This window comes from Ornithorhynchus anatinus, chromosome 13, assembly GCF_004115215.2.
Source record: "Ornithorhynchus anatinus isolate Pmale09 chromosome 13, mOrnAna1.pri.v4, whole genome shotgun sequence".
NCBI lineage: Eukaryota > Metazoa > Chordata > Mammalia > Monotremata > Ornithorhynchidae > Ornithorhynchus > Ornithorhynchus anatinus.
In genome coordinates this window covers 32423534-32438565 of record NC_041740.1, presented here as the reverse complement: position 1 = coordinate 32438565, position 15032 = coordinate 32423534, and the positions used below count along the sequence as shown (strand labels likewise).

At 49.2% G+C, this 15032-nt stretch overlaps 1 protein-coding gene across 2 annotated transcripts in view; it reads right to left on the bottom strand.

The window, feature by feature from the left end:
* FRMD4A (FERM domain containing 4A) overlaps nt 1–15032 on the bottom strand; it is a 250340-nt gene that overhangs the window by 43205 nt on the left and 192103 nt on the right. For both annotated transcript variants that reach the window (XM_039913901.1, XM_029077375.2), the window contains exon 12: nt 3137–3213. In XM_039913901.1, coding sequence (XP_039769835.1) covers nt 3137–3213 — 77 coding nt within the window. The remainder of the gene's footprint in view (nt 1–3136; nt 3214–15032) is intronic.

Sequence of the window (15032 nt, the reverse complement as noted above, 5' to 3'; positions counted from 1 at the left end):
GAGGGAAGTGCAGAAGGGAAGTCACATTTCCCTCCCCAGTTTGCAAAGGTCCATCGTAGGGTCTTCAGGAGCCCCAGAATAACAAAAATAATAACAACAGCCACAACCACAATGGCTGCTCGTTGTGGGCAGGGAATGTGTCTGTTCATTGTTGCGTAGTACTCTCTCAAGAGCTTAGTAGAGTGCTCCACACACAGTAAGCACTCAATAAATATGACTGACTGGCTTGTTTTGCACCTTCTGCCAAAGAGCTCAAAGTGCTTTCTAGGAATCATCAATCTTCCCCCATCCCACACAGGTAGAGCACAGACATTAATGCATGTAGTTTATTTCTGGTAGGGAAAAAGGGAGGTTAAGTAACTTGTCCAAGGTCCCCTTAGCCTGGCAGCTCCATGTGGGACAGGGACTGTGTCTGACCTGATTATCTTCTATCTACCCTAGTGCTTAGACCAGTGCTTGGCATGAAGTACACACCGCACCAACACTCAAATTATCCTCATCATTATTAGTATTCATAAGATCACACTGTAAGTGAATAGTAGAGTCAGGATTAGAATGTAAGGTTCAAGCTCATACCCTAGAACAGGGGCTCCCCCGAACCCCCTTTAGGATCCAACTAATCACTCCCTTTTATTGTTTATACCCATTTCCCTTTACCTCCTGCTGCATGTCACCTCTTTTTCTTCCCGTAATTCTCAAGTCTCTGATGTCCCATTCTTCTAGATACCTACCTCTTCCTTATACCTACTCCCTCCTTATGCTTGAGGATCATTTCTTCAGTTTCCCCCTCATCCTGCTGATCTTTCCTCTAGATCCTAATTCCCAGTATACTCAGCCACAGCCTCCCCCTTACTGAGTAGATTCAGAATCTCAAAAATGCTCTTTGGATCCTGGGCTCTAGGCAGTAGTAAAGCATGAGCTGGGACCACAAACCATCAACTATCAACAGAGTGGTTGTTCCATGTAGTTTACAAGGTTTGAACATGAACTCTGCCTTTCTGTAGGCAGGGAGAGTATACTGGCTAAGTCACAGCCTCTCTCATTTGTCAGTAGGGCCTCTTACTCACATGGGGAAGAATCAGCTGGGAAAAAAGGGGAAGTTTTTGTTGGAAGAAGAGGAGCAGCATGGACTAACGGAAAAGCACAGGGCCAGAAGTCAGAAGACCTGGGTTCTAATCCCGACTCTGCCGCTTGCGTAACGGGTACCTTGGGCAAGCTACTTAACTTCCCGGTGCCTCAACTTCCTCATCTGTTCAATGATAATTAAATAGCTGTTCTACCCCCCATGTGGGACAGGGATGGCTCTGATCTGATTATCCTGCATCTCCTCAGGTGCTTATATTATTATTACAACTACTATTATTATTATTATTAGGAAACACCGGGGAGAACCTTTGAATTCCATGGACATAGTAGAAGCCAGGCTGATTTTCACTTGAGTAAGAAGGGAGCGATGAATGGAACTTAAAGTCAACTTCCTTTTGTGGTAGACTTCCCTTCTGTTTCCACGTTTCTTCCTCCCAGAGCTACTGGGTAGCAAACCTATCCCTGGGTCCATCTGAAGTGACCCACACTTAGGCATGGGGATTGTTTACGGTCTCCCTAAAAGTCTGGATGTGGGAAGATCCCGAGAGGGAGGAGGGCTAGAGAGACCTGAGCTGCCCAGAAATCCCCGTGGGGCTGGGCTAACAGCATTCCTCAACCAGAGGGGCTCACTGGGCATCTTCTTGGGTGTGGGCAGAGGCCCAAATAGACTTTGCTGTTATAATGCACCTTCCTAAGCGCTCAGTACAGTGCTCTGCACACAGTAAGCACTCACTAAATATGATCGATTGGTGGCTTGGGGGCAGAGTGAGCTGAAAAACCTGCTTCCTCTCTCCCCATCCGCTCCTGCCCCACCCCCGGGTTAAATTCCTGGACTGAGAAGGGAGGCCTTCAATGTCTCCTGTCCCAGAGCAAGGCAGGAGACCGGCAGACAAACGGGAATCCTGCACTGGCTCCGTTTGGCAGGCGGATTCCTAGCGCCGGTCAGACCTCTGGTCCAGGTTAACGGGGTGTCTTTTGGGGGGAAACGACATATGGCAAATCACCCTAAAATGACCCCGGAGCTACAAGCCCACCTTCCATCTGCAACGCATAATAACAACAACGATGATATCAGTTAAGTATGTGCCAAGCGCTATTCTAAACGCTGATTACGAAGTACATCACCATAATAATGACGATGATGGTACCTGCTAGGCGCTTACTTTGCGCCAAGCTATTCTAAGCGCTGGTGACAAGGTACATCATCATAATAATGACGATGATGGTATTCGTTAAGCGCTTATTATGCGCCGAGCGCTATTCTAAGCACTGATTCCAAGGTACATCATAATAAGGATATGGACGGTATTGGTTAAGCGCTTACTAGGTGCCAAACGCTATTCTAAGCGCCGATCACAAGGTAATCAGGTTGTCCCACGTGGGGCTCACAGTCTTAACCCCCATTTTCCAGGTGAGCTAACCGCGGCCTAGCGGAGTTAAGCGACTTGCCCGAAGTCACGCGGCTAAGCGGAGGGGCCGGGATTAGAACCCACGACCTCGGACTCCCCAGCCCGGGCGCTTTCCCACTAAGGCACGCTGTGGCCAGGGGAGGGCCGGCCATTTCGGGCTTGGCAGTCGGCCTCAGTTTCCTCATCTGTACGAGGGGGATTAACTGCGGGTCTCCCCCTCCCCCTGGGGGCCGCTGAGCAAGGCGCTGGGCCCCAGAGAAGCGCTCGACGACGAGGCCGATCCGCAGTGTAGCGCCGGCGGGGACAATGACATCGACGAGCAGGGAAAGCGGCCAGAGGGACCGCCGACAGGGGAGGGAAGCTGCGTGGCTCAGTGGAAAAAGCAGGGGCTTTGGAGTCAGAGGCCATGGGTTCGAATCCCGGCTCTGCCACTTAGCTGTGTGACTGTGGGCAAGTCACTTAACTTCTCTGTGCCTCAGTTACCTCATCTGTAAAGTGGGGATTAAGACTGTGAGCCCCACGTGGGCCAACCTGATTCCCCTGTGTCTACCCCAGCGCTTAGAACAGTGCTCTGCACATAGTAAGCGCTTAACAAATACCCACATTATTATTAAGGGGCCAGGGGTTTTCTTCCAGCTCACCTGCGTGGGTCATGGACTTCCACCGAAAACTTCTTCTCTCGGAAGTACAGGTTCTCCAGCTGCCTCCATTGGAAGATCTGGACAGAAAGCGAGCCGGTTTAAGCGTGCGAATGGTTGCCCGCCGCGCTGCCCCGCCCGGCCCTCCGGTCCGCCCAGCTCTCCGGCCGGGAGCGCGGGCTTTTCCTGCGACGTTTGGCCGAAGAGAAGGGGCCGGGGCTCGCTGAGCCCTTTCTTTCCCCCTTTGTTCGCCTCTCCCGCACGGCTGCTAGCTGTGCTGCTGCTGCGGCAGCTGAGGTTGCAGCAGCTGCGGCTGCGGCTGCTGCTGCTGCTGCTGCTGCTGCTGAGCTTGCGACTGCTGCAGCCGCTGCTGTTGCAGCCGCCGCCTTCCCCCAGCGCCAAGGACCTCTCGCAACTGGGCGGCAGCCGCCGTCGCCATCTGCGACCGGTGCTGAACTGAGCTTCCTCTAGTCGGAGTGCTGAAATGGGAAGGCGTTCAAATTCCCCGTGTCCCGGCGGGGATCCGCCTCCCGGCTGCCGCTCCCGGAGCAGCTCCGCAGGGCGCAGGCTGCCGGGGCCCTAATTCGGGGGGCCCCAATTCGGGGGGCCCCGCACAGTCACCTCTCGCTGCCGATCCCGACCCCCCCGGCTCTCCCCTCTGCAGCCCGGACAAAGAGATCGGGGGACCCCGCTCCCGGGAGGAGGGGGCTCTCCGACACCGTTTACCTTCTGCTTAGGTTAAAGGGGGCGGGGGCAGGGAGAGAGAGTCGAAGATTCCCCGCCAGCGCCCCTCGGGCTGCCTCTGACCCCGATCATCGGCCTGCCCCTCCTCCCCACCCCCTCGGCGGTGTGTGGTGGAGGAGCTCTCTGAGAACTCGGATTTTTAACATTTGGAAGCAATTAGGATCGCGTTCGATTGGCTCGAGGAATGAGGGGTCGCCTTTCATGTGATGAAAGGGAAAGCCACTTTGGTCTCTGGAAAACGACAAAAGAAGTTAACGTGAATTTTGCATGCGCATATATATGTGCCCCTGCGGAGGGGCAAGTTACCATCTACATCCTCTTGGGAGTCCTAGCTCACTCGGGGAGCGAATGGGGGTGGAGGAGGGGCACCCTTGCACCGAATGGGTGGGGAAGACACAAGAAATCTGCCCCGGGATAGCGGCTGCCAACTCTATTATCCTCTCGGGCTCTCACCAGCGCCCGGTACGGTGTTCCGCGTAAAGCATGCACTCAGTAAATGCTACTCTTTGACTAGGACTCCCTACGATGAGGTCTGGTTTTCCTTGGGTTTTTCTCTCCTCTTCACCCCTGACTTTGTTTTCTACCTAACTTATCTACAAGGCCCGAGGAATGTTGTTTCAGACTCCACCCTGAGTCAAACTGGATGGGATAAAATACTCATCCTGCAGTGACTACATTCCTTTTCCATCACAAACCGGCCTGACAAAATGTGTTTGCTTTTTCACGAAGAGCAGAGGTAGACGGGTATCAACTCTGAGCAACTCCTGCACTATTTACCGCTTCCTCTAACACTCCCAGTTCTGGGGATACTCGTTCCCAATCCCCTTCAATTCTTTCGCTGATCATCCCACCGAAAATAAAATCTGCTTCTTGAAAATAGCAAATGACCCCCAAGTCGTTTCCGTAGAAGCTGTCCGCTAGACTGTAACTCACTGTGGGCAGGGAATGTGTCTGCTAACTTAATCGTATTTCTTGAGCGACTACTGTGTGCAGAGCACTGTAGTAAGTGCTTGAGAGAGTACAGTATAACAGTTGATAAACACATTCCCTGCCCACAACGAGCTTACAGTCTAGACAGACAATAATATAAACTGTGGATATGTACATAAGGGCTGTAGGGCTGCCAGGGATGGTGTGTAAAGGGAGCAAATAAGGATGATGCAGAAGGGAGTGGGAGAAGTGGACCTTAGTCAGAAAAGGCCTCGTGGAGGAGATGTGCCTTCAAAAAGGCTTTGAAGTTGGGGAGAGTATTTGTCTGCTGTATCGTACTTTCCCAAGTGCTTAGTTCAGTGCTCTGCCCATAGTAAGCGCTCCATAAATACCATGGAATGATTTCTTAGGCACCTCTGATGACTGGGCTATTGTCAGATTCAGTCTGTTCATTTCCATACCCCGCTGGGAGCACAGGCCCCCTAATCTACACTTCCGATCTACTACAAAAATTTCTCCATGAAACCAATCAAAACTAAAGCCCAATTCCTCCCAATGCAAAGCAGCTGAATGTTTACAGGTAGTCCCCCGAGGCTGACCCCAACCCCAAAGAGGACACGCCGCGAACCAAAGCTGGGCTTTCACCTTCCTCCTTCCACCTTGTCAGAAAGCCAGTCTCGGAAAAATCTTAGTCATCCAACTTCTGACTCAAGCAGCGGCCTCGGGAATCTTGAAGCTCTTTAGTGATTGTACCGGCCCCCATTGGCTCACTTAAAGGTGCGGGGTGTGAGGGGGAGGAGTTGAGGAAGGTGTGGGTGGTGATGGAGTCAGGGGAGGCAGGCCAGAGCCAAGGCAGGCCAGAGCCAGGGCTGGGGATTTTGGGAGTTTGGACAGCAGAACTTGGTCCTCAGCTTGTCTCTCGCCTGACTCACCCAGGCCAGATAAAAGTCTGGATGCTTGTCATAGCTGCTGCCTCTCATTCCCCGCCCATGAGGGCTGCACAGTTACGCTATGTCCCGATGGCAGCCACGTGGTTTGGCTCACCGGGTCACGGGGGCTGGACCCTGGGCGGCGGCGGGTGGCTTAGTGGCCCGAGGAAAAACACATCTGTCCCCAGAGGGCACAGAGAGAGAGAAAGCCCCCCGTTTCTATGACCTAGGGATTTGCCTGGTCTCCAAAAGCCCTCTCCCCAAATTTAAAACACCCCGGGAGAGAAAGCAGTGTCTGTGATACTCCATAGCCATTTTTCCTCTCCCTCCCTTCCCGGCCCCGCCTTGCAAAGCAAAACAAAAACCCTGGGCTCTGTCTCTAAGTGCTCCCTGCTGCTGCCTGGTGTGGAGAGCTGCCTTGCCTCCAGCCAGCACAAACAAAACCATCTGGTCTCCACTGAGGGTCTGGCCCCGGACCGACTCCCGCCGCCACCCACCCCCTGCTCCTGCTCCCCACGTGCGTATCCCAGGGGCTGGATCTCTCTGGCGCACCCTAGCACTGCTTCAGGCCGGCCGCTGGACCATCAACGGCTTTTGGGCCCCTTCCCTGGGATTCAAACTCAAGGATTCAAATTCAAAGCACTGTGACCTGCGCCCCCACCCCCAGGTGGGGGAGGAGAGCCAGGAGAGAGTCTGGCAGCAGCAACTTTAAAGCTTCCGCTAGGAGGATGCCCTAGCTGGTGTCACCACGTGGAGGGAACAAAGGCTAAGATGGTGGCATGAAGGGGAACAGTAGTGCAGAGTGACTGGAGAGGATGGAGGCTCTGAAGATCCTCTCTCATCTTCCACCCCGCCTGGTCCAGAATGAGCCCCTGGACTCCCATCCTCCATCCAAGTACGACACAGGGTTTGGAGAACAAGGCCTGGTCACAGTGGGGCAAGTAGGAAAGGGGGTGAGCTAGATGGGTGGGCACACACAGAAATTCAGGAATTTCTAAGAACCACTGATAAAATTGGACAAACCCATCTGCTAATCTTAGCATTAGGTCTTTCCTCTGCCCTGAGATAATTCCACCAAGTATAACTGTGGATATCCATCCCAGACCAATCCAGATTGCTGGTTTGGGTTTGGCATACAGATGTGTCGCTCTCTTTCATGCTGCTGGATATTGCTTTAGACTGTAAATTCCTTTAGGTCAAGAGACCATGTCTTCCAACTGTTTTATACTCTCCCGGATGCCTATTGCAGTACTGTGCACCTAGCAGGCGATCGATACATAGAGTAGTGAACCCTAAACTGTAAGCTTGTTGTGGGCAGGGAATGTGTCTTATATTGTACACTCTCAAGCACTTGGTACAGTGCTCTGCACACAGTAAGCACTCAATAAATACAACTGATTGATAATACAGCCTATTGTTGACAGCAAGGAGATTCTGTGAGTATTTGGGCCCGGAGCCGCTGGCCGCAGAGGGAAAGGGGGAGCTGGAGGAGATGGGAGAAGGAAAAATGAGAGAGCAGCTAGGATAGTGGACGTGAACTAATAATAATTATTATTGTTAGTATTATTATGGTATTTAAGCCCTTATTATGTGCCAAGCATTATTCTAAGTCCTGGATTAGACCCCAGATTTGCCTCTAGACTGTAAGCTTGTTATAAGCAGGGAACGATTCTGCTAATTCTGTTGTAATGAACTCTCCCAAGCACTCAGGGCAGTGCTCTGCACCCAGGAAATGCTCAATAAATACCACTGATTGATTCGACTACCACCAATCAGCACGGATATACGAGGTGGCAGGGTATTCTTATTTTATTAATAATAATGATGATGGCATTTAGCGCTTACTATGTGCAAAGCACTGTTCTAAGCACTGGGGAGGATACAAGGTGATCAGGTTGTCCCACGTGGGGCTCACAGTCTTCATCCCCATTTTACAGATGAGGTAGCTGAAGCACAGAGAAGTGAAGTGACTTGCCCAAAGTCACAGAGCTGACAAAAATTGGTACCTTTTAGAACTAAGAATGGTAGCAGAAAAAGCCTATGAGGGATGCCCAATCTTCTCAAAATCCTTGTCTTTATTTCTAGGAACTGAGACCATTTGCGCTCACTTAGTACCACTGATAGACTGATTTGCAGATTCTGACAAGGTAGGACAGATTCTAGGTCATGTTAGGCTTTGATAAGGAATCACCTGTTAATAAATATCCTGTTCATTTCAAGGTGCTAAAGATGTGAAGCATTACAGATGAAAAACTACAAGAACTAAATCTGTACACGGGGATTAAGACTGTGAGCCCATGTGGGACATGGACCATGCCCCAACTGATTAGCTTGTATCTACCTCAGCCTGAGCACAGTGCATGGCACATTGGAAGCACTTAACCATTTTTTTAAAAAGTAAGAGCTCCTCTTTTAAGATGAGCTCGCTTTCTTTTGCCAAGTGTGAGAAAAGTTCTAATGAAATAAATACTCTGGCTCCTAAGTACAGGATGGGGTGAAGGGCCATGAAATAAGGTTAGGGATGGAAGTTCTCCGCTCATAACAGCAAAGAAAAAACAGGACTGCACAGGAGACGGTGTGCAAAGAATGTGGCATCCAACCAAGAATCAAGACAGGGAAAAGCAATTCAGGTGAATGACAACTGAGGCAATCCAATCAGGCAAAAACAAACAGTTGAGGAAAGACAAGTTGAAGTTTGGATGCGCAGAAGTGAAGAGCACAAGATTTAGGAGAGAATGAAATGAAAAACGTTTCTATGGAAGAAGAGTCATTCTGAGGAGATGACAACACTAATTTAAACCTTTGTGGCTAACTTTTCCCTACGTGAAACTTGGAGGCTCCCCGCACCTTATCTTTAGCATCAGTTTTACAAAGCTATAGTTCTTGAGTTGAGCAGGGAATGATTTCAAAGACAAGAATGTATGGAGCTGCAAGGGAGTGAGAAAGGGAGGTCAAGTTATTCCTAAAGGAGCAAAATAGGCAGGAAAATATCTACAAAATCTTTCAGCAAAAAATATACCAGCGAGGATGAAGCCACCTTTAACTGACATTAATACAACTGAAACAGATCACTTAAGTAAAACAAGAGGTGTGTTGCCTATTAACCCTTGGCTTGCCTGCCTCCAAACAAATACTGAGAGGTGGGAGCCCATGGTGCTTGAAAATTTACCCAACTCAAAATCAAACAGAAATGCTACCAGTTCAGTAAATATCTATACATTGGATTTCTTTTCTAAATCCCAAATTTAACCAGGATTTCTTTTTTTAAAAAAAAATAGTATTGTTACATGCTCTTATTTTAAAGTGAAACCTGCATTTCACAGTAAAGCTGGAAAACAACGTCTCCAGTTTGGTCATTTCACAGAGAGCTGGAAGCAGGCTCTCCTGAACTCTGCAGGTTTAGTATGTAGTTTAGATCCGTGGCAGCACACTGCTAAAAGACCCGAGCCGCATGGTCTACCGAGAGAGGAGGCGGGCACAGCCTCCACTTTCAGATGACTAAATGCCCCAGAATGAAAATTCTTGGAGGTGATATCACCGAATCCTTATTTCCAATCTCACAGAGGGCTGGAATGTCACCTGATAAAATACACACAGCTTTATCCTTCAGGTTTGACGATGACGCTACGTAAGGGAGAGATTTGTATTGGTCTGTGTATGTGTAGATGGCAAGACCACAGCGTGAGAGATGGACCTTTTGGCTAACTCTCTCTCTCTCCCCACAGGCTAAAAAAAACTCTAGGGGAATGGACCAGGAAGACAGGAGGCTAGATGAACTTTGTAGAGAAGGGGATTAGGGGGGAAGAGCAGGGGAAAATGCAAGGGGAACAGTTTGGGGAGTCGAATCACACAGGAAAGTGGGAAGAGGTGGGGGTCCCCATTATCAACTGCATTATTTATGGAGTGTCTGTTTGCAAAGTACTGCACTAGAAAGTGGAGGAAAGCTAAAAGGCCAGGACTCCCTTTACCACCACTAAATTCATGGCCATTTCTATAATTTCCTTAAATAACAGGGTTAGGTGCTCTATTTACTCCATAGTAGGTTGAAATTTTACAGAGACGACTGGGGTGTTCCCACACCCCTCCCCCTTGCTGCTTCTCTGGCTGAGAAAATTACTCAACCTGATCCGAGGAAACAGTGCTTCACTCACTTTCTACCCGCCCCCCCGACCGTCCTCTCTGGAAGAACAGGCTACCCTGGAAGTTGGCTTGGTTTCACTGCAAGTGAGGAGTCTCCTATGCTGATGCCAAGCACTTTGCCTCTTACTACCTCCAATTTGACACCTGTAAATAAGGATAATAACCCCTATCACAAGATAAGAACTATAAAATGGTTGGAGATCTTCAGATGAGAGCCTCAAGAGGAATACACCTGATCATTATTCTCGGTGCTATGGTGAGCTGACTGTGCTAGCCCCTGAAGCATTTTCGGTGTCTTCTTTGGCTCAGTCAAACAAGAGGAGCTAATGAGAGGCTCTACAATAAGTCCTCCTGTAGGTAAACAAGGTGTTTACTTCAAGGATCTAAATAAAATAATATTCTATGCTGCTTGATGACATGCCTTTCATCTGAACATCTTCCAATGGTCAGGAACAAGTTTACTGATTGAGTACCAAACACCCCCAGCTTCGCCACTCTGAGGTGAGGTGGGGTCATAGATTTTTCTCCTTGCTCTATGGTTGCAGTAAATCAGGCCCTGAGAGTTTAATTCACCTGCCCAAGGTCACCTAGCAAGGCAGTGGTGGAACCAGGAAGAGAACTGGAGACACCTGGTTTGCCTAACAGCTGACTATACTCCTATTTCACCCATTTCTCTGAATTAGCAGGAATGACTCTGTTTCATTTATGGGTGTGGTTACCTTAGAAATGACAAGATTTTATAATTGGGGAACAAAGTAGTTTAAAAATAGGAGATGAAAATATGACTCTTTCTTCTTGAGGGTTGTCGTCCTTTTTCATTTTAAATGAGAAGGTTGTAAGTTCAGGAGTTATCTGGGGCGACTGCTTCCTGTAGGTCTCTAGCATCCCGATAAAGATCACGATACCGCACCTAGCCCAGTCATTCAAGGTTCCCAGGAAATCAGCGATGCACCCTTAAGGGCTGTAGAAGGAAAGAGCTCCTTCCAGCTCCTCTCCTTTTCCCCCCTGAAACAGGCATCCCAGTGATGCCAGCCATCCCACTCCCATCATGCCCCTGGGCATGCCCCCTGTTGGCACGGTGCATCCTTACAGAAATGCCCAGTGCCTAAACAATGTAAAGGACTTTTGCTCTAGAGGTGGGGATGAGGGAGAGTTCCCCTGTCCTTCTTATGGAGGTGTCCCCTTAAAGCCTGGGACCTGCTCACTCTCTTCTGCTAGAGGAGAGATGGACTCAGCAATACCAGGAGGAGGAAAATATTACCTCCTGTGAGTCACTCCTCAAGTCACATTTCACATGTTAAAATCATCCACCTCAGTTCAGTCCCCTTTTAGGAGATGTTAAATTTCTACCAACCCATTATTTGAGTACAAATCCAAGAAGAGGTAGGGAATTGGCCACTCCAACTCTCAATGTCAGGACTGAGTCTTAGAAACTGCCTTACCAGTTCTGTCCAACAGACTGGTTATTTGGCTCTTCGATAAACAAGGGAACAGTGGAGATGAGAGGGGATGCTGTTTCCTGAAGCAGAAATATCCTGAGGACACACACAAAATAACCATACGGGCCTGGAATAACCGAAACAAACTTGAAGATTCAAGACTTGCGTAGGGAAGCTGGATATCATCTTGGCATCTGGAGAGTTTGGGCAGAGTTGAGTAAAACCTCTTAAGGAACTAAGGATTCATTATACACTGGCCTCCCTTCTAGAGTTCTGTCTTGTTATCAGGAGATGTTTATCTCAGCAACAGATGATTAAACTATTCTTGGCTACTGTCCATACGGTTATTAGTTGCAAAGATCAGACTCATCTGAGAAATAAACATTATAATAATAAGGATGTTGAGCTTGTTTCTCTGCCTTCCTCCCCCTCCTTTCTCCCAGTGAAGGGAGGACAGGTTTTCCACAGTTAGTGGAGAGGCAGCAGTGTGGCATAGCAAAAAGATCACAGGCCTGGGAGCCAGAGGACCTGGGTTCTAATTCTGGTTCCATCTGCCTGATTTGTGACCTTACACAAGTCACTTCACTTCTCTGTGACTCAGTTTCCTTATCTGATGATGCTCTATTATTAGATTTGATTTGGAGGAGCTCAGCAGTACCGCTTTTCTCACAAGCACCACTGAGACCATGGAGGGGATCCAGCTGGGAGTGGTGGAGTGAGAGAGAGATGTCATTGAAGACTGTTTTTCTGCTTTCTCTGTGGTGCCTGGTTAATCTCTCTGCCTCCCCATGCACACCTTTGCCTGTACCTCTCTGCCCCCTCAGGGCGCTGAGAGCGCCAGAGTGCTGCGACAGCCGTGCAATTTGTTTAAGAGGCGTTTGATTGGCTTATGAAGTTGTCTGGGTGTCCTATCAATTCTACCAATCCCGAATCAAAGGGGTTGAACTATGGACCAACATGGCACCGACCCTCCCTCCCCCAGTCATATGATGCAGTCTGAGGTCACCCTCAGAGCCGCTCCCGAGTCGAATCCCCACAGTCATACGACAATCCAGACACATCCAAGGCCTGAGAAGACTCGTGGTGACTGTGAGACATGCCAGGACCCTGGAGGAAAAGTTTAATTCCGGAGGCAAGATGGAGGTGGAGAAATGGGGGCAGGGAGGCTCAGAGAAGAGAATTTACAAATACTTATATTCTGCTTTTCTCTTATTTTCAAGATTTTACTCAGGCAAGTCAGACCCAGAGCCAAACTGTCATGAAACCAGAGCCAGGATGTGGCTTCTTCTGCAGTGGAATAGACATGGAGGGAAATAGCTTCCCACCTGTCGTCTTGGAGAGGGAACTGTTCCGCAGCTGGTCAGAAACAGTGGCTAGATAAGGAGTACACTGAATTATGCTTTGCCAAGTGCTAGGTAGGGCGTGTTGCAAATGGTAAGCACTCAGTAAGCACCATTGACTGAGTAGAAACACCAGGAACACCTCTCGAGGGACTGCATTAACAGCAGCATTGCCTCCACACAAACAGGAAGCATTCCGGAAATGGCTTGGTTTAGATTAGAGCAGTCGGCGTCCCCAACTCAACATTTGGCAGAAATGGCTTGGGATGTGGGAGATTCTTGGCACTGGGGTTCCAATTCAGATTTGCAGTGGGTTTTCGGGGGATCTAGGACCCCGTACTTCCCTTCAGCATCTGAACACGGGGCTGGGAATGATGACATCCCACAGGGCGCGACAAGGAAGAGCCAATAAAACGAGCCTTTGGGTGAGCGGTCTTGGACATAAAGTGGTGCACGTAAATGTTAATGACCAGGATTGTGGCACATACTCCCACCCTATGGGTTTGTGAGGCGAAACACGACAAATGTGGGCGTACTGTGGGGGTGGGAGAACAGAAGATGCACTACTTTCCCAGACTCCCATTTGATCTAGGCAAGCAGAGACTCCATCAACACCCAGCTAAAACGGGGGTCTTGGCCGCATTCGCATATGGCTTGCCGGATCTCCACCTGAGCAACTGAAATCCTGAGAAGCAGCGTGGCCTAGTGGATAGAGCATGGGCCAGGGATTCAGAAGGATCTGAGTTGTAATCACTGCTCCACCACTTGTCTCCATGTAACTTTCTGTCCCTCAGGGACCTCATCTGTAAAATGGGGGATTAAGACTGTGAGTCCCATGTGGAACATGGACTGTGACCAACCTGATTAGCTTGGTCCAGAGCTTAGTTCAGTGCCTGACATGTAATAAGCACTTAACAAATTCCATTAAAAAAAAAGTGATGGTACATTAAGCCTGAGAAGAGCACCAAATGGCATGTTGTTGGACTGGCTGAAGCAGGGGCTGAATTGACGACGGGTTCCAGAAAACGGCTTGGCCCCGGGTGGCGGTGTAGGAGAGGTGCAGGAACATTCTAACTTAGCTTTTGGGGTGATCCATTAGGCCCAGACCACAGCCGGGCATTCTGAGCTAAGGATACCAGATATCGTGCCCAGTAGAGGCATTTAACCATTACCCATTCAGTTAAATCTCTTGTAACATGGGGTTATGTTGATGACCAATCCCACGGTCAAGAAAATCACACCATTCTGCATGCACACAACCATCTCTCTCGACATCACCATCCCATCCCACTGTATACACACAGATACACGCTGCCAAAAGAACGCTTCCTAATTTCCCACCAGCACTCTGTCCAAGCCACGGAGCAAAGTCGCAGGCTATGGGAGAATCAACTGTACTGAGTCACCAAGATCTTGGTCTTTAAGCTGAGCCTACAAATTCTGGTCCGAGATGGGGGAAACAAACTCCGTAATCAGTACCCTTTTTTTAAAAATGGTATTTGTTAAGGGTTTACTATGTGCCAGGTACTGTACTAAGCGCTGAGGAAGATACAAGCTAAACAGGTTGGACATAGGTCCCTTATGGGGCTCAAAGTCTTAATCCCCATTTTACACAGAGGCACAGAGAAGTGAAGTGACTTGTCCAAGGTCACACAGCAGAGAGGTGTCAGACCTGGGATTAAAACCCAGGTCATTCTGACTTCCAGGCCCGTGTTCTATCCACTAGGCAATGATGCTTCTCTTGGACTTGGTCGCTGCTCAGAGACAATGTGTGGAGTGAGGCCTGACTGGAGTTTGGCAGAGACCCACTTGGGCCTCATCACCCTCAGCTGGCCCCCTCCCTTTAAGAGACTCCCACTACCGTGTCTCAAATGTGAGAGTGGTGATTAGCGGTGGCCTCCCTCCTTCCCTCCTCTGTCCGCCGCTTTCTGCTACTTCCCCTGCATTGGCCTTGTCAACCAGACAGTTCTGCCTGGTCCCATGCTCGGTAATTCAGCTCACCGGTACTCAACCCGTGGGAACTCATTAACCCTGTGGAACAACTGGCTGGTTTAGGCGGGAGAAAAGACATACATGGACCCCTTTGTTCCAGTTCCATCCGAGATTTCCCAATTCCCAGACAGGTCCCAGATTCACGATCTGGGGAGATCCTACCGGCAAATACTTTAAAGAAAAACTAGAATAAGTCCCATGATTCCAAGTAGAAGGCTGGGGATATATTTGGAAGACTTACTTTTCATGGTTTGAAAGTGTCAAAAGTCTCAGTAGGTACTCAATAAACACTACTGATTGATCTAAGGGAATCAGCCTGAACTCGGGTTTCCAGGTTTAAACTCCCTGAATTGGATACTGTTTTTGACCCGACACTGGCCTAAAT